Source organism: Manis javanica, chromosome X (assembly GCF_040802235.1).
Source record: "Manis javanica isolate MJ-LG chromosome X, MJ_LKY, whole genome shotgun sequence".
In the NCBI taxonomy this organism is placed as follows: domain Eukaryota; kingdom Metazoa; phylum Chordata; class Mammalia; order Pholidota; family Manidae; genus Manis; species Manis javanica.
Genome location: NC_133174.1, coordinates 105,818,317 through 105,837,146, shown reverse-complemented (window position 1 = coordinate 105,837,146; position 18,830 = coordinate 105,818,317). Strand labels below are relative to the sequence as shown.

The 18,830-nt window shown below is 37.6% G+C and overlaps 1 protein-coding gene across 7 annotated transcripts in view; it reads left to right on the top strand.

The window, feature by feature from the left end:
- Positions 1-18,830, top strand: part of LRCH2 (leucine rich repeats and calponin homology domain containing 2) — a 161,222-nt gene that overhangs the window by 77,350 nt on the left and 65,042 nt on the right. For all 7 annotated transcript variants that reach the window (XM_037016984.2, XM_073227560.1, XM_073227559.1 and 4 more), the window contains exons 6-10: positions 6,341-6,474; positions 10,437-10,524; positions 10,829-10,940; positions 11,130-11,227; positions 11,319-11,377. In XM_037016984.2, coding sequence (XP_036872879.1) covers positions 6,341-6,474; positions 10,437-10,524; positions 10,829-10,940; positions 11,130-11,227; positions 11,319-11,377 — 491 coding nt within the window. The remainder of the gene's footprint in view (positions 1-6,340; positions 6,475-10,436; positions 10,525-10,828; positions 10,941-11,129; positions 11,228-11,318; positions 11,378-18,830) is intronic.

Sequence of the window (18,830 nt, the reverse complement as noted above, 5' to 3'; positions counted from 1 at the left end):
TCATTTTTGCTGTTGTTTTCCTTGCCCGGGGAGATAATGTTCAAGAAGAGGTCACTCATGTTTATGTCTAAGAGGTTTTTGCCTATGTTTTTTTCCAAGAGTTTAATGGTTTCATGACTTACATTCAGGTCTTTGATCCATTTTGAGTTTACCTTTGTATATGGGGTTAGACAATGGTCCAGTTTCATTCTCCTACATGTAGCTGTCCAGTTTTGCCAGCACCATCTGTTGAAGAGACTGTCATTTTGCCATTGTATGTCCATGGCTCCTTTATCAAATATTAATTGACCATATATGTTTGGGTTAATTTCTGGGGTCTCTAATCTGTTCCACTGGTCTGTGGCTCTGTTCTTGTGCCAGTACCAAATTGTCTTGATTACTATGGCTTTGTAGTAGAGCTTGAAGTTGGGGAGTGAGATCCCCCCTACTTTATTCTTTTTCAGGATTGCTTTGGCTATTCGGGGTCTTTGGTGTTTCCATATGAATTTTTGAATTATTTGTTCCAATTCATTGAAGAATGTTGCTGGTTATTTGAGAGGGATTGCATCAAATCTGTATATTGCTTTGGGCAGGATGGCCATTTTGACGATATTAATTCTTCCTAGCCATGAGCATGGGATGAGTTTCCATTTATTAGTGTCCCCTTTAATTTCTCTTAAGAGTGACTTGTAGTTTTCAGAGTATAAGTCTCTCACTTCTTTGGTTAGGTTTATTACTAGGTATTTTATTCTTTTTGATGCAATGGTGAATGGAATTGTTTTCCTGATTTCTCTTTCTATTGATTCATTGTTAGTGTATAGGAAAGCTACAGATTTCTGTGTGTTAATTTTGTATCCTGCAACTTTGCTGTATTCCGATATCAGTTCTAGTAGTTTTGGAGTGGAGTCTTTAGGGTTTTTTATGTACAGTATCATATCATCTGCAAATAGTGACAGTTTAACTTCTTCTTTACCAATCTGGATTCCTTGTATTTCTTTGTTTTGTCTGATTGCCGTAGCTAGGACCTCCAGTACTATGTTAAATAACAGTGGGGAGAGTGGGCATCCCTGTCTGGTTCCCGATCTCAGAGGAAATGCTTTCAGCTTCTCGCTGTTCAGTATAATGCTGGCTGTGGGTTTATCATATATGGCCTTTATTATGTTGAGGTACTTGCCCTCTATTCCCATTTTGCTGAGAGTTTTTATCATGAATGGATGTTGAATTTTGTCAAATGCTTTTTCAGCATCTATGGAGATGATCATGTGGTTTTTGTCTTTCTTTTTGTTGATGTGGTGGATTATGTTGATGGAATTTCGAATGTTGTACCATCCTTGCATCCCTGGGATGAACCCCACTTGGTCATGGTGTATGATCCTTTTGATATACTGTTGAATTCTGTTTGCTAATATTTTATTGAGTATTTTTGCATCTACATTCATCAGGGATATTGGTCTGTAATTTTCTTTTTTGGTGGGGTCTTTGCCTGGTTTTGGTATTAGGGTGATGTTGGCCTCATAGAATGAGTTTGGGAGTATTCCCTCTTCTTCTATTTTGTGGAACACTTTAAGGAGAATGGGTATTATGTCTTCTCTGTGTGTCTGATAAAATTCCGAGGTAAATCTGTCCGGCCCCGGGGTTTTGTTCTTGGGTAGTTTTTTGATTACTGTTTCAATTTCTTTGCTTGTAATTGGTTTGTTTAACTTTTGTGTTTCTTCCTTGGTCAGTCTTGGGAGGTTGTGTTTTTCTAGGAAGTTGTCCATTTCTTCTAGGTTTTCCAGCTTGTTGGCATATAGGTTTTCATAGTAGTCTTTAATAATTCTTTGTATTTCTGTGGAGTCTGTCGTGATTTTTCCATTCTCATTTCTGATTATGTTGATTTGTGTTGACTCTCTTTTTCTCTTAATAAGTTGGGCTAGAGGCTTATCTATTTTGTTTATTTTCTCAAAGAACCAGCTCTTGGTTTCGTTGATTTTTGCTATTGTTTTATTCTTCTCAATTTTGTTTATTTCTTCTCTGATCTTTATTATGTCCCTCCTTCTGCTGACTTTAGGCCTTATTTGTTCTTCTTTTTCCAGTTTTAATAATTGTGATGTTAGACTATTCATTTGGGATTGTTCTTCCTTCTTCAAGTGTGCCTGGATTGCTATATACTTTCCTCTTAAGACTGCTTTCGCTGCATCCCACAGAAGTTGGGGCTTAGTGTTGTTGTTCCCATTTGTTTCTATATATTCCTTGATCTCTATTTTGATTTGTTCATTGATCCATTGATTATTTAGTAGCATGTTGTTAATCCTCCATGTGTTTGTGAGCCTTTTTGTTTTCTTTGTAGAATTTATTTCTACTTTCATACCTTTGTGGTCTGAAAAATTGGTTGGTAGAATTTCAATATTTTGGAATTTACTGAGGCTCTTTTTGTGAGGTAGTATGTGGTCTATTCTGGAGAATGTTCCATGTGCACTTGAGAAGAATGTATATCCTGTTGCTTTTGGATGTAGAGTTCTATAGATGTCTATTAGGTCCATCTGTTCTAGTGTGTTGTTCAGTGCCTGTGTGTCTTTACTTATTTTCTGCCCAGTGGATCTGTCCTTTGGGGTGAGTGGTGTGTTGAAGTCTCCTACAATGAATGCATTGCAGTCTATTTCCGTCTTTAGTTCTGTTAATATTTGCTTCACATATGCTGGTGCTCCTGTGTTGGGTGCAAATATATTTAGAATGGTTATATCCTCTTCTTGGACTGAGCTCTTTATTATTATGTAGTGTGCTTCTTTATCTCTTGTTACTTTCCTTGTTTTGAAGTCTATTTTGTCTGATATTAGTACTGCAACCCCTGCTTTCTTCTCACTGTTGTTTGCCTGAAATATGTTTTTCCATCCCTTGACTTTTAGTCTATGCTTATCTTTGGGTTTAAGGTGAGTTTCTTGTAAGCAGCATATAGATGGGTCTTGCTTTTTTATCCATTCTATTACTCTATGTCTTTTGGTTGGTGCATTAAGTCCATTTACATTTAGGGTGACTATTGAGAGATATGTACTTATTGCCATTGCAGGTTTTAGATTCGTGGTTACCAAAGGTTCAAGGTTAGCTTCTTTAGTATCTTACTGCCTAACTTAGCTCGCTCATTGAGCTGTTATATACACTGTCTGGAGATTCTTTTCTTCTCTCCCTTCTTATTCCTCCTCCTCCCTTCTTCATATGTTGTGTGTTTTGTTCTGTGTTCTTTTTAGGAGTGCTCCCATCTAGAGCAGTCCCTGTAGGATGCCCTGTAGAGGTGGTTTGTGGGAAGCAAAATCCCTCAGCTTTTGCTTGTCTGGGAATTGTTTAATCCCACCATCATATTTAAATGATAGTCGTGCTGGATACAGTATCCTTGTTTCAAGGCCCTTCTGTTTCATTGCATTAAATATATCATGCCATTCTCTTCTGGCCTGTAGGGTTTCTGTCGAGAAGTCTGATGTTAGCCTGATGGGTTTTCCTTTATAGGTGACCTTTTTCTCTCTAGCTGCCTTTAAAACTCTTTCCTTGTCCTTGATCCTTGCCATTTTAATTATTACGTGTCTTGGTGTAGTCCTCCTTGGATCCTTTTGTTGGGGGTTCTGTGTAATTCCATGGTTTGTTCGATTATTTCCTCCCCCAGTTTGGGGAAGTTTTCAGCAATTATTTCTTCAAAGAGACTTTCTATCCCTTTTCCTCTTTCTTCTTCTTCTGGTATCCCTATAATACGAATATTATTCCTTTTGGATTTGTCACATCGTTCTCTTAGTGTTGTTTCATTCCTGGAGATCCTTTTGTCTCTCTCTTTGTCAGCTTCTATACGTTCCTGTTCTCTGGTTTGTATTCCTTTAATGGCCTCTTGCATCTTATCCATTCTGCTTATAAATCCTTCCAGGGATTGTTTCACTTCTGTGATCTCCTTCCTGACATCTGTGATCTCCCTCCAGACACTATCCCATTGCTCTTGCATTTTTCTCTTCATCTCATCCCATTGCTCTTGCATTTTTCTCTGCATCTCTGTCAGCATGTTCATGATTTTTATTTTGAATTCTTTTTCAGGAGGACTGGTTAGGTCTGTCTCCTCAGGTGTTGTCTCTGTGATCTTTGTCTGCCTGTAGTTTTGCCTTTTCATGGTGAAAGAAGTAGTTTGCAGAGCTGGTACGAGTGACAGATGGGAGAGCTTCCCTTCTTGTTGGTTTGTGGCCTTCCTCTCCTGGGAGAATAGCGACCTCTAGTGGCTTATGCTTGTCAGCTGTGCGCAGACAGGGCTTCTGCTGCCTGCCCATTTGCTATGGAGTTTATCTCTGCTGTTGCTGTGGGCGTGGACTGGCTGGGGCTGCTCCTCCAAATTGGTGGAGCCCTGTTGGAGTGGGAGTGGCCGGGAGGCTATTTATCTCCGTAAGGGGCCTCTATGCTCCCTGTTTCCCAGGGGGTTAGAGTGCCCAGAGATCCCCAGATTCCCTGCCTCTGGTCTAAGTGTCCTGTCCTGGCCCTTTAAGACTTCCAAAAAGCACTCTCCAATCCAAAACAACAACAGCAACAACAAAAGAGGAAAAAGAAAAAAAAAGAGGAAAAAACGTGTGATTTTCTTTGTCCTCAGGCACCGGTCCCAGGCACCCGCTCACCGGTCCTGCTGCCCTACCTCCCTAGCACCGGGGTCCCTGTCCCTTCAAGACTTCCAACAAGCACCCACCAAAAAAAAAAAAAAAAAAAAAGGGGAAACGCCCGATATTGTTTGTCCTCAGGCGCCGGTCCCAGGCACCCGCCCACCACTCCTGCGCCCTGCCTCCCTAGCACTGGGGTCCCCGTCCCTCCAAGGCCTGCAAAAATCACTTGCCAAAAAAAAAGGGGAAAACGCGCAACCCTCTCCGTCCCCAGGCACCGGTCCGAGGCACCCGCTCACCGGCCCTGCCTCCCTGGCACTGGGGTCCCTGTCCCCGTAAGACCTCCATAAAGCACTCACAAAAAAGAAAAAAAACAGGGAGAAAGGCGCCATTTTCTTTGTCCTCAGGCGCCTGTCCCAGGCACCCACCCACCGATCTTGCTGCCCTGACTCCCTGGTATTGGGGTCCCCTTTCCCTCCAAGGCTTCCAAAAAGCACTTCCCAAAAAAGAAAAGGGAAAAATGTGTGATTTTCTTTGTCCTCAGGCACTGGCCCCAGGCCCCCGCCCACCGGTCCCTCCTCCCTGCCTCCCTAGTATTGGGAAAAACGCGTGATTTTTTTTGTCCCCAGGCACTGGTCTCAGGCACCCACTCACCAGTCTTGCTGCCCTGTTTCACTGGTATTGGGGTCCCTCTCCCTTTAAGGATTCCAAAAAGCACTCGCGAAAAAGAAAAAAAAATAGGGGAAAAACGTGCGAGTTTCTCTGTCCTCAGGCGCCGGTCTCAGGCACCCACCCACCGGTCCCGCCACTCTACCTCCCTGGCATCCGGGTCCCCGTCCCTTTAAGGCTTCCAAAAAGCACTCACCAAACGCCGGTCCCAGGCACCCGCTCGCCGGTCCTGCTGCCCTGCCTCCTTAGCACCGGTGTCCCTGTCCCTTTAAGGCTTCTAAAAAGCACTCACCAAAAAAAAAAAAAACCGCTCCGGTTTCTTTCCACCTGCCGGGAATCTGGGGGAGGCGTGCTCGGGTCCCGCCGGGCCGTGGCTTGTATTGTACCCCCTTCGCAGGGCGCTGGGTTCTTGCAGGTGTGGATGTGGTCTGGATGTTGTCCTGTGTCCTCTGGTCTCTATTTTAGGAAGTGTTTTCTTTGTTATATTTTCATAGATCTATGTGTTTTTGGGAGGAGATTTCCACTGCTCTACTCACGCTGCCGTCTCGGCTCCCTCTCCTAGATGGATTTTAAAGGATGGCTTGTTTTCTGTGTCCTACGGCCCAGAATCTGCATCAGGTCCTTCAGTGATAGTTCTCCCCACCATGGGTCATTTTGTTGGATGTGTGGTTTCCTCCATTATCATATCTCTGTCTCTTCTGCAATTTTTGAATGTGATCTTTCTATCCCTCCTTTTGAAGAAGGTGTTCACTCAGTCCTCGGATCTTCCTGAATCTGAATTGTTTTCTGTGTAGGTGTAGATTTGGTGTGAAGGTGGGAGGAGGTGGGTTTAAGCTCTCTCTATGCTGCCATCTTCCAGAAGCCATCAACTTATTTTTTCTAATAAGAACAGAGATGGCAGTAGAATTGTAGTTGTTATCCATGTTGTTAGGTTTTTTTCATATAGTTTCACAAGTACAAGTTATTTTAGTGTACAAAGTGTCATGATTGTGATGTCTCAGCATAATTTGAAATTACTAAAATATGTAAATATGTTGGTAGATGACATTTATATTTGGACCTACATAACTATATATTTTTCCATTATTTATTGACAGATATGTTTAAAGGGTAAAGTACACATCTTTAAATACTTAAATATTCAAGCATGTTGCAGAATGGATAAGAAACCAGATTCTCTGGATCTTCCACCATTGAGTAAAAGAATGCCCTCCCAGCCTCTCACAGACAGGTAATAACAATATTCTTACAGTTTCTTTGCTTGATAATTGGTGTCTTCTCTTTATATTAAAGATATTTATTAATCTTGAATGTACTGAATATATTTAGGCTGATTAGCTCATTGTTAAAATCAGTAATTGACTGAGGGGAAATACCATCATTTTAGAATGAACTGTGAAACTAGAATACATTTGGGATTTTCTTCAAAAAACTCTTTATTTTTAAAGGTTTAGTGGTAAAACGTATTGATGTTATAAAGTGTTTGACATTGTAGTGCAGAAGCACTAATTTCTCAGCACTTGAGAACTGTTATTTTTACTCCTGTGATCACTCTTATACATTTGTAATATGTAGGATTTGAGTTTGAAGTGAGGTTGGTGGAAGAACAAGACATTTTGGAGTACCTTTCTTCCTTCATATTCTTGATGTTCTTTATGTTTGGATCAAATATGATTTATCTTTGATGTACTGTATAATATTGATATTTTTCTCCTCATGAGATTTTGAAATGGTTGATGTTATATTCTGTTTTTAATTCATCCTTTTGGGATGTAGATTGCTCTGAATGAGTTTATGGAAACATAATTCCATCCAGTAGTACAGAGAATCATTTGGAATGGGGAAAGACAACACGTCTGCCTAAAATGTTTAAAAGTTTGTCATTTATATTTATGACAAAGTGTAGACTACTTGAAATGACAGTACATTAAATACTATTTTTAGTTGTGCAAGTTCTTGAATTCCTAAATAGGACTTTTTTCTTGAGTATTTCTGTTGACTAAGTAGAATTAAGTATCTAAATATTAAATTTAGTTTCTATAGATTACTTTTTTAGTATTATGAATGATAGTAGACCAAAGAATTCTACAAAAATTAGACTTTAATCGTATTGTAATCTTTATTAGTCTTCTTTATATTTATTGTAAAGTGAACTTTAGTAACAATATTCATTATATTTTGTCATTTATGTATTTTACAAATATTAGTCAAATGCATAGTAGTAGGTGCAGGGTATGTTCTGATGAATGTCAGACACATTGATCTTAGCCTTTATGGAGCTCACAGTCTAGTGGAGGAGAAGTCAATCAATAAACAAAGTAAGGAAATATAATATACAAATACACAGTTTCAAATTGTGGTGGGTGCTATGAGGGAAAGGAGCATGTTTTAAGAGCATGGTAAGGGACTGTCTCTTTGGAAAGATGAGGTTTTAAGTTAAGACCTGAATTGTGAAAAGCTAGCTGTGTAAAGAGTGTGTGGGAGAGCATTTCAGACAGAAAGGATGACAAGTGCAAAGGCCTTAAAAGTAAGAAGCTTGGTGTGTTAAAAAAAAATCAGAAATCCAACACAGTTGGAGCAGAGTGGCTAAATGGTACAAATTGATTTTGGAGAGGTAGTCAGGGTTCAGATCATGTGGGGGCTTTGGAAGCTGTGGTAAGGAGTTTGAATTTTAGTTAAAGTACAGTGGGAAGTCATTGGACAGTTAGAATCAGGGGAAAAACATGATCTGATTTATGTTAAACAAAACTGTTTTGACTCTTACAGGGAGAATAGATGGGAAGTAAACAAAAGTAGAAGCACAGGGACTAGATTGTTGCAGTACTGCTAAGAGATCAGAGAGTCTTGAACAGGGTGCACTAAGGAAGGAGTGGACAGAATTGAGAGATATTTTGGAGATGGTCTCTAGCAGTGCCATCCAAGAGACATGTAACATGAGCATGTGATTTTAAATTTTCTTGTAACCCATTTAAGGAAGAAGTGAAAATGAAACAAGTGAAATTAATTCTAATAATAGTGTTTTTAATTCAGTATATCCAAAATATCATTTTGACATAATTAAGACAAAAAGTCAGTGAGGTGTTTCACATTGTTTTTCTTCCTATTAAATCTTTGAAAACTGTTATGTATTTTACATTTACACCATGTCTCAGTTTGGAATAGCCACATTTCAAGTGCTCTATAATGATGTATAGCCAGTGGTTACTGTACTGGGTGTTGCAGATCAATAGAGTTTACTTGGGTGTTGCTTCTTAGGTTTGCTAATTTCTCACTCACAGCCTATAGGGAACTACTTGGAAATTTCTTGTATGTATTTTCCACTTTCACACTCATTTTATTGGCTACATAGTTCTTAACCACCTAAAATAGCCTTCCATGCCTTATTTTGTAAACTATTTATTCTACATAGATAGGCATTATAGTAGTTAAGTGTATCAGCTTCTGGAGTCAGATATAATATGCCCATGAAGCCCTTCTCCAACTCTGAATAACTTTTATGTTCTTGTATCAGCATCTCTCGTCCTCAGTTTTCTTATATGTAAAAAGGAAAATAATCATATGGATGTCATCAGGGTTAAATGAAATAATACTATATAGAGTACTTAATACAATGCCTTACCCATAATAATTTCTCAACAAATAGCTGATTACTGTCATCACTTATTAAAATGTGGATGGGTGTATTTTAGTATGAATGTGGATGTATTACTGTGCAGTGGAATCAGATGGATTTTGCCTCTAATCATGGTTTAAACCTCTTAATTCTTCTGTGGCCTTTGTAAATTACTTAATCGCTCTGAGCCTGTGTCTTTATTTAAAACATTAATAGTACCTGCTTCATAAGCTTATTGTGAAAATAAAATGTGTGTTTTTATCAGCTAGTTCAATAAGTGTATTCAGTAAATGTTAGTTTTTTCCCATGGGAAGTTAACTTTATTATCATTTGTAAAAAGAAATAATGCATACATTACAGAAGGTAAGGGTTATTATAAATAAAATATGAGGTGCACCTGACAAAGTACCTAACAGTGTAGACATTTGACAAATGCTAGCAGTTATTGCCTCTCTTTATGTTCCAACACTAAGCTCAAATGCCACTTTCTTTGGTGAGGCTCTTCCTACCTTACAAAGGAGAATTAGTTGAGTTCTTTTTTCTAATAGCACTGTACATTTACCTTTGTCATAGCATTCTAAACAGAAACACATACTTCCCCTATGGGCTAAAGGCCCTTTGAGACCAAACATTTTTTAATTCATTTCAAGTCACGCATTCAGCATAGTGCCTGACACTTCGTACTTGCTTCCCTGAGTTCATTGATATACTCCTGGTAAGCATATAAATCATTATTTGGGGGAGGAAATACAACATAATGATGAAGATCAGGGAGTTTAGTATTAAATCATCTTGGGATCACTTGTAGACTTCCATTTGCAAGTTGTGTGTAACTGGGTGAATTGTTCAACCCCTCCTGCCACCAGTTTCCTCATCTGTAAAATGAGAAAATACTACCAACATGCTAGAGTTTTAATAAGGAATGTATGAGGTATTATCATCTTTAAAGCACTTAGCCCAATTCCTGGCACATAATAAGAAGTGGTAAATGTAGAGTATATGGTAAGCGTGCAAATTAAAGTGAAAAATGCTTTACAACCTTAATGGCATACTATTAATTCAGAAATTTGTAAAAAATAGCTCTATTTTCACAATAAAATAGTTTCATTCAATGCTTTGCAGGCTAAACTTTTGCATTTTTTCTTAATTATTAGATGAATGTTACTTATAAAGCTAATGCATAATTTTAGAGCTAATGAAGAAAGAACTATGAATTAAAGTTAAAAATATTTCAACATTCTATTGTGAAATTTGTTAAACCAATGAGAAAAATGGAAAGGTCTTTTATCAAGGTGATTTTCTAGCAGGGAAATCTGCTTTTTTGAATCTCTCAGGAGAAATAATAGGTTATTGTGAACAGTTGACACTTTACAACAAAGCACATGAAGGAAAAATATTACATGAAGGGCATGAATAATGTGTTTTGTAGGAAGACTTCTGATATTTTCCCCTTCATGTCCTTAAGGATCTTAGACATTAAAAGTATATACTCTGTATTATCTCAGGAAATTTTAGGTCAAGTCTGTATTATCTATTTAAGAAGAAAACTGTAACTGCCCTTAGAATTTCTATTTCTACAGTATGGAAGACTTTTATCCAAATAAAAATCATGGCCCTGACTCTGGAATTGGAAGTGATAATGGAGAGAAACGATTATCTACAACGGAAGTGAGTCTCTTCTATTAATTATCTATTTTACTTTAAAATTTTGTTAAATTTTTTGAAATAGGTACTTGTATGTACTTGGTGTATTTTGCTTAAAAATGAGATCATCATTGCATTTTATGATTTCCAATGAAAAAAGAACATGCACATTTTAAAAAGAATAGTAAACCTTAACATACTTACTTATATTTGACTTGAAAACTGGAGATGTAAAGTAGATATTCTACACATCATATATGAAATTAAAGCAGCTTAATCCTTATGTGTTTAAAATGCCTGATTTGTACTTTGTGCTTATTCCTTTCAGCCATCAGATGATGACACAATCAGCTTTCACTCTCAAGTCTCAGAATCAAACAGAGAGCAGACATTAAGAAATGATAATCACTCAATAGGAAGTAAACCTGATTCTCAGAAAGGTAATTTATATGATGTCTAGTATTTTCATTTCATGTACAATAACCTTATTAAAAATGGGCTTTGAAAAATTATAGTATATTTGGACAACTCTTATTGAGAAAATACACTTCTATTCTAAGTACTTACTATTCTGTCAGAGCACACTTTTTACTGTTCATATTTTCTAATAAATACTAATCTGTACTTAGACCAGGAGGTGTATGATTTTATTGACCCCAATACAGAAGATGTAGCAGTTCCTGAGCAAGGAGATGCACATATTGGATCGATTGTCCCTTTACTTAAGGTAAAGAAAACTTTGAGCAAATAATAACATATTCTCCCTTGATCTCACAGAAGTGCACCACACAATTTAAAATAACTTTCTTTCACATAAGGGAAAAGAAAAAGGTCTTGAAAAATCTCAGAAAAATGAAGAATTGGGAGATGAAAAAAGGTGAGTGCACACCAATTCTCAAATTGAAATATTACTTTTAAGTACTTGAAATATTCATTAGATATTCCTATTTGAAAAAATATAATGTATTTGTTCATTTACTTGTTATATTCACATAGTTTATTTGTAAATACTTTATCTGTCTGCATTCCTCAGTTAAACTGAAAATTATAGTAAGTATTTCAGCCGAGTGTAGTATGTACACTATTTTTCCTCCAGAAGTATAACAATGTCTCCATTATTATTACTGAGGAAGAAAAAATTGTATGGATTAAGGTTAAAAATATTTCAATATTCGATGATGAAATTTGTTAACCAGTGAGAAAAATAGAATGGTCTTTCATGTACATTTGACTGTACCTTCACATACAGCTTGGTTTGAACTGTTTAACAGCTATGTAAAATGGTAGTATTAGCATCATTTGACCAATAAGAAAACTGAGACCAGCAAGAGTTTCAAATGTCTTAACTCAGGTGTTCTGACTCTTGGTCTAATACACAATCCATTTTTTTCAGAGTGATTATGGGAATTCAGAGTATTTACTTCATTTATCTTACAAAATGATGGAATATGACCTACTACATTTTTCAGTCACTCCTTCAAGATGCTTTATTGCTGTGCGAAAATGAAGCATTTTTGAATATGTGCCATGTACCAGGATTTGTGCTACATGCTTCCCATATTTCTTATTTAATCTTCACTAAATCCTACAGGGTAGATACTGTCCCCATTTTTACAGATGAGGAAGGTGAAGCTCAGAGACTCTAAAGTTCATTAACTATAACCACTGAGACTACTGTCCCAACAAAAACCTAGGGTGTTAACCTAGCTATCTCTGATCCCTGTGCTTTTCTCTTTTTCTCATTGTGCTTCCTCCAGACAACTTCATTGGTAACTTAAAAAAAATTTTTTTTATTAAGTTGTCATTAATATACAATCATGTTTTTCATTAAGTTATCATTGATATGCAATCTTATGAAGGTTTCACATGAGCAAAATTGTGGTTACTACATTGACCCATATTATCAAGTCCCGCACACACACCCTATTGCAATCACTGTCCATCAGCATATTAAGATGCTATAGAATCACTACTTGTCTTCTCTGTGCTATACTGCCTTCCCCGTTACCCCCTACATTATGTATGCTAATCATAATGCCCCTTAATCCCCTTCTTCCTCCCTCCCCACCCACAAACCCACCCTACCCTCTTCCCCTTGGTAACCACGAGTCCCTTCTTAGAGCCTGCAAGTCTGCTGTTTTGTTCCTTCAGTTTTGATTTTTTGTTATACTCCACAAATGAGTGAAATCATTTGATACTTGTCTTTCTCCGCCTGGCTTATTTCACTGCACATAATACCCCCTAGCTCCATCCATGTTGTTGCAAATGGTAGAATTTGTTTTCTTATGGCTGAATAATATCCCATTCTGTATATGTACCACCTCTTCTTTATCCATTCATCTATGGTTGCTACCATATCTTGGCTATTGTAAATAGTGCTGTGATAAACATAGGGGTGCATATGTCTTTTTGAATCTGGGATCTTGTTTTCCTCAGGTGAATTCCTAGGAGTGGAATTCCTGGGTCAAATACTATTAGTATTTTAAAATATTTTGAGGAACCTGCATATGGCTTTTCACAATGGTTGAACTAATTTACATTCCCACCAGTAGTGTAGAAGGGTTCCTCTTTGTCCACATTCTTGCCAGCACTTGTTGTTCCTTGTCTTTTGAATGTTGACCATCCTAACTGGTGTGAGGTGATATCTCATTGTGTTTTTAATTTGCATTTTCCTCATAATTAGCAATGTGGAGCATCTTTTTGTGTGCCTGTTGGCTATCTGAATTTCTTCACTAGAGAAGTATCTGTTCAGATAAGTCACCCATTTTTTTAATTGGGTTATTTGCTTTTTGGGTGTTAAGGCTTGTGAATTCTTTATATATTGTGGATGTTAACCCATTGCTGGATATGTCATTTATGAATATATTCTCCCATACTGTAGGATGCCTTTTTGTTCTGCTGAAGGTGTCCTTTGCTGTACAGAAGCTTTTTAATTTAATGTAGTTACATTTGTTCACTTTTGCTTTTGATTACCTTGCCTGAGGAGATTTGTTCAGAAAAAAAGTTGCTAATGTTTCTATTTAAGAGATTTTTGCCTATTTTCTTCTAAGTTTTATGGTTTCATGACTTACATTCAGGTCTTTGATCCATTTTGAATTTACTTTCGTGTATGGAGTTAGAGAGTAATACAGTTTCATTATCTTCCATGTAGCTGTCCGGTTTTGCCAACACCAGTTATTGAAGAGGCTGTTGTTTCCCCATTGTATATCCATGGCTCCTTTATCATGCATTAATTGGCCATGTATGTATGGATTTATATCTGGGCTCTCGATTCTATTTCATTGATTTTGGGTCTGTTCTTGTGCCAGTACCAAATTGTCTTGATTACTGTGGCTTTGTAGTAGAGCTTTAAGTTGGGGAGTGTAATCTCCCCAGTGTTATTCTTCCTTCTCAGGATTGCTTTGGCTATTCGGGGTCTTTTTTGGTTCAATAGGAATTTTAGAACTATTTGTTCTAGTTCATTGAAGAATGCTGTTGGTGTTTTGATAGGGATTGCATTGAATTTGTAAATTGCTTTTGGCAGGATGGCCATTTTGATAATATTAATTATACCTATACATGAATATGGGATAATTTCCATTTATTGGTGTCTTCCTTAATTTCTTTCATGAGTGTCTTGTAATTTTCAAAGTATAGGTCTTTCACCTCCTTGGTTAGGTTTATTCTGATGTGTTTTATTCCTTTTGATTCAGCTTTAAATAGAATTGTTTTCCTGATTTCTCTTTCTGCTAGTTTGTTGTTAGTATACAGGAATGTCACATATTTCTGTGCATTAATTTTGTATCCTGAAACTGTTCAATTCAGTTATTAATTCTAGTAGTGTTTTGGTGGGTTCTTTAGGGTTTTCTGTGTACAATGTCATGTCATCTGCAAACAGTGACAGTTTAACTTCTTCCTTAGCAATCTGGATGCCTTTTATTTCTTTTTGTTGTCTGCTTGCCTCCAGTACTATGCTGAATAAAAGTGGAGAGAGTGGGCATCCTTGTCTTGTTCCCAATCTTAAAGGAAAAGCTTTCAGCTTCTCCCTGTTAAGTATGATGTTGGCTGTAGGTTTGTCATAGGTGGCCTTTATTATGTTGAGGTACTTGTCCTCTATATCATTTTGTTGAGAGTTTTTATCACAAATGGATGTTGAATTTTGTCGAATGCTTTTTCAGCATCTATGGAGATGATCATGTGGTTTTTGTCCTTTTTGTTCATGTGGTAGATGATTTTGATGGATTTTCTAATGTTGTACCGTCCTTGCATCCCTGGACCTACTTGATCAGGATGGATGATCTTTTTGATGTATTTTTGAATTCGGTTTGCTAATATTTTGTTGAATATTTTTGTGTCTATGTTCATCAGGGATATTAGTCTGTAATTTTCTTTTTTTGTGGTGTCTTTGCCTGGTTTTGGTATTAGAGTGATGCTGGCCTTGTAGAATGAGTTTGGAAGTGTTCCCTCCTCTTCTACTTTTTGGAAAACTTTAAGGAGGATGGGTATTAGGTCTTCACTAAATGTTTGAAAAAATTCAGCAGTGAAACTAACTGGACCAGCTGTTTTGTTCTTAGGTAGTTTTTGATTACCAATTCAGTTTCATAGCTGGTAATTGGTCTATTCAGATTTTCTGTTTTCCTGGGTCAGTCTTGGAAGGCTGTATTTTTCTAGAAAGTTGTCCTTTTCTTCTCGGTTATCTACTATGTTAGCATATAAGTTTTCATATATTCTCTGATAATTCTTTGTATTTCTGTGGTGTCTGTAGTGATTTTTCCACTCTCATTTCTGACACTGTTTATGTGTGTAGACTCTTTTTTTCTTGATAAGTCTGGCTAGGGCTTTATCTATTTTGTTTATTTCCTCAAAGAACCAGCTCCTTGGTTCATTGATTCTGTTGCTTTATTCTTCCCAATTTTAATTATATCTGCTGTGATCTTTGTTATGTTCATCCTTCTGTTACCTTTAGGCTTCCTTGATTATTCTTTTTCTAGTTTCATTAATTGTCAGTTTAGACTGTTCATTTGGGATTGTTCTTCTCTCCTGAGGTAGGCCTGTATTGCAATATACTTCCCTCTTAGCATGGTCTTTGCTGCATCCCACAGACTTTGTGGTGCTGTTATTGTTTTCATTTGTCTCCGTATGTTGCTTGATATCTGTTTTTATTTGGTCATTGATCCATTAAGTATTTAGGAGCATGTTGTTAAGCCTCCATTTGTTTGTTGGCTTTTTTGTTTTCTTTGTGTAATTTATTTCTGGTTTCATACCTTTCTGGTCTTTTAAGCTGGTTGGCATAATTTCAATCCTTCTGAATTTGCTGATGCTCTTTTTATGGCCTTGTATATGATGTATTCTTGAAAATGTTCCATGTGCACTTGAGAAGAATGTGTATCCTGCTACTTTTGGGTGGAGTGTTTTGTGGATATCTGTTAGGTCCATCTGTTCTAATGTGTTGTTCAGTGCCTCTGTCTCCTTATTTATTTTCTGACTGGTTGATGTGTCCTTTGGTGTGAGTCATATGTTGAAGTCTTCTAAAATGAATGCATTGCATTCTTCTTCCCACTTTAATTCTGTTAGTATCTGTTACACATATTTGGGTGCTCCTCTGTTAGGTGCATAGATATTTATAATGGTTATATCCTCTTGGGCTGACCCCTTTATCATTGTGTAATGTCCTTATTTGTCTCTTGTTACTTTCTTTGTTTTGAAGTCTATTTTGTCTGATACAAATACTGTAACTACTGCTTTTTTTCTCCCTTTTATTTGCTTGAAGTATCTTTTCACATCCCTTCACTTTCAGTCTGTGTATGCCTTTGGGTTTGAAGTGAGTCTCATAGGCTGCATATAGATGGGTCTTGCTTTTTTATCTGTTCAGTAACTCTGTGTCTTTTGATAGGTGCATTCAGTCCATTTACATTTCGAGTGATTATTGATAGATCTATATGTTTTGCTATTGTAGCCTTTTGATACATGGTTACCCAAGGTTGAAGGATAGCTTCTTTACTATCTAACTTAACTCAGTCTAACTTAACTCAGTATGCTATTTCAAACACAATGTAAAGGTTCTTTTTTTCCTCTCTCTTCTTTTTCTTCCTCCTCCACTCTTTATTAGGTGTCATATTCTGTGCTCTTTGTGTGTCCCTTGATTAACTTTGTGGGTAGCCAACTTAATTTTGCATTTGCTTAGTAATTAATTGGTCTGCTTTCTTTGGTTTTATTTTCTCTTGTCACAGCTATTTAGCCTTAGGAGTACTTCCATCTATAGCAGTCCTTCCAAAACACACTGTAGAGATGGTTTGTGGGAGGGAAATTTCCTCAACATTTGTTTAATCCCTGCTTCAAATTTAAATGATCATGTTTCTAGGTAGAGTATTCTTTGTTCAAGGCCCTTCTGTTTTATTACATTAAATGTATCAGGATTTGAATGTTTTCCTGTAGCTCCGTGAGCATGTTCTGATTTTTATTTTGAAATCCTTATCAAGAAGATTGGTGATTTTCGTTTCACTGAGCTGTCTTTCTGGTGTTTGTGGGATTTTGGTTTGTACCAGGTTCTTTTGCTGTTTCGTGTTTGTAAGGATTACTATGGAATAATAACAGGCTACTCCCTTCTGGCCTGTAAAGTTTCTGCTGAGAAGTCTGATGATAGCCTGATGGGCTTTCCTTTGTATTTGGTCTTTTTTCTCTGTGGCTGGTTTTAATACCCTGTCCTTTTCCTAGATCTTTTCCATTTTAAGTATTAATATGTCTTGGTTTTGTCTTCCTTGGGTCCCTTGTGTTGGTAGATTTGTGCACTTCCATGGCCTGAGAGACCATTTCCTTCCCCAGATTGGGAGTGTTTTCAGCCATTATTTCCTCAGAGAGACTGTCTTTCCTTTTTCTTTCTCTTTTTCTGGTACTGTATAATGCAAGTATTGTTCTGTCTGGATTGGTTACACAGTTCTGATCATTCTTTCATTCCTAGAGATCCTTTTTTCTCTTTGCCTCAGCTTCTTTGTATTTCTGTTCTCTAATTTCTACTTCATTTATCATCTCCTCTACCTTATCTAATCTTTTAAATCCCTCCATCCTATGTTTCATTTCTGGTACTGTATTTGCCAAAGTTTCTATCTCTTTCTTGACATCTTCCCTGAGGTTTTGAATACTTTTCTGTAGCTCCATGAGCATGTTTATGATTTTTATTTTGAAATTCTTATCAAGAAGATTGGTGATTTTAGTTTCACTGAGCCATCTTTCTGGTGTTTGTGGGATTTTGGTTTGTACCAGGTTCTTTTGCCATTTCGTGTTTATAATGATTACTGTGGAATAATAACTTTGTGTAGCCAGCACCCTCTAGTGAACAGAAACTCTACTCTCTGTAGCTGCCTAGATTCTGTAGTAATGGTGGGGTTTGAAGGTGAGCAGTGCTGGTGTCTGCCTGGATGAAATAGCTCTTGAGTGCTTTCTGGCCGTAGTGTCTGCCTCCACTGCCAGGGTCAGTGGGCCGAGCATCTAGGGAGTATCCTCTGCGTTACTTCCCTGTAGCTGCTGTAGGGGGGCCACACTCTGACTGCCTGGTGCCATAGTGGTACTAGCAGGTTTGTGAACCAGTGTTGGCTGGGAGGAAGAAGCAGCAGGCTGTGTATCACAGTGGGAGGCCTTGGTGCCCTTTGCCAGGCAGGGGTTTACAGTGCCTGAAGCTCCTGAAAGTTCCCAGTATGCTTGACTGTGTGCGTTGGGATGATTTTGTCCACCTGCCTTTTCTACTGAGCAGGAAGCTCTGTGTAATCCTTGCCCTTTTGGCACCCCTCTCACCATTGGGAAGTCTTTCAATGTACCTGCCTTTCTTATATTAGTTGTGTTTGCTTGTATTTTCATATTATATATGGTTTTGGGAGGATGTTACTATCTCAGTTTTCACACTGTCATGTTTATGCCTCGGCGTACATACATCTTTTCAAATCAGATTTTGTTTTTTGGGGGTATATTCCTAGAAGTGAGTTTACTGGGTCATATGGTGTTTCTATTTTTAGTTTTTTGAGGAACCTTGATACTGCCGTCTATAGCGACTGCATCAATTTACTTTCCCACCTAAAGTGGAGGAGGGTTCTCTTTTCTCTACATCCTTGCCAACACTTGTTATTTCTTGTCTTCTGGATAGTGGCAATTCTGACACATTTGAGGTGATACCTCGTTGTGGTTTTGATTTGTATTTCCCTGATGATTTGCAATGTGGGCGGCAGATTTCCTTATCAGTGCTGGTCAGCAGGAAGGAGTGTCAGGCTTCTTATCACAGTGGGGGTCCTCGGTGCTATGGTACTACGCTGCTAGCCAGTGGGATGGAGCATCTGAATCTCCTATAATTTCCCAACCTGCTG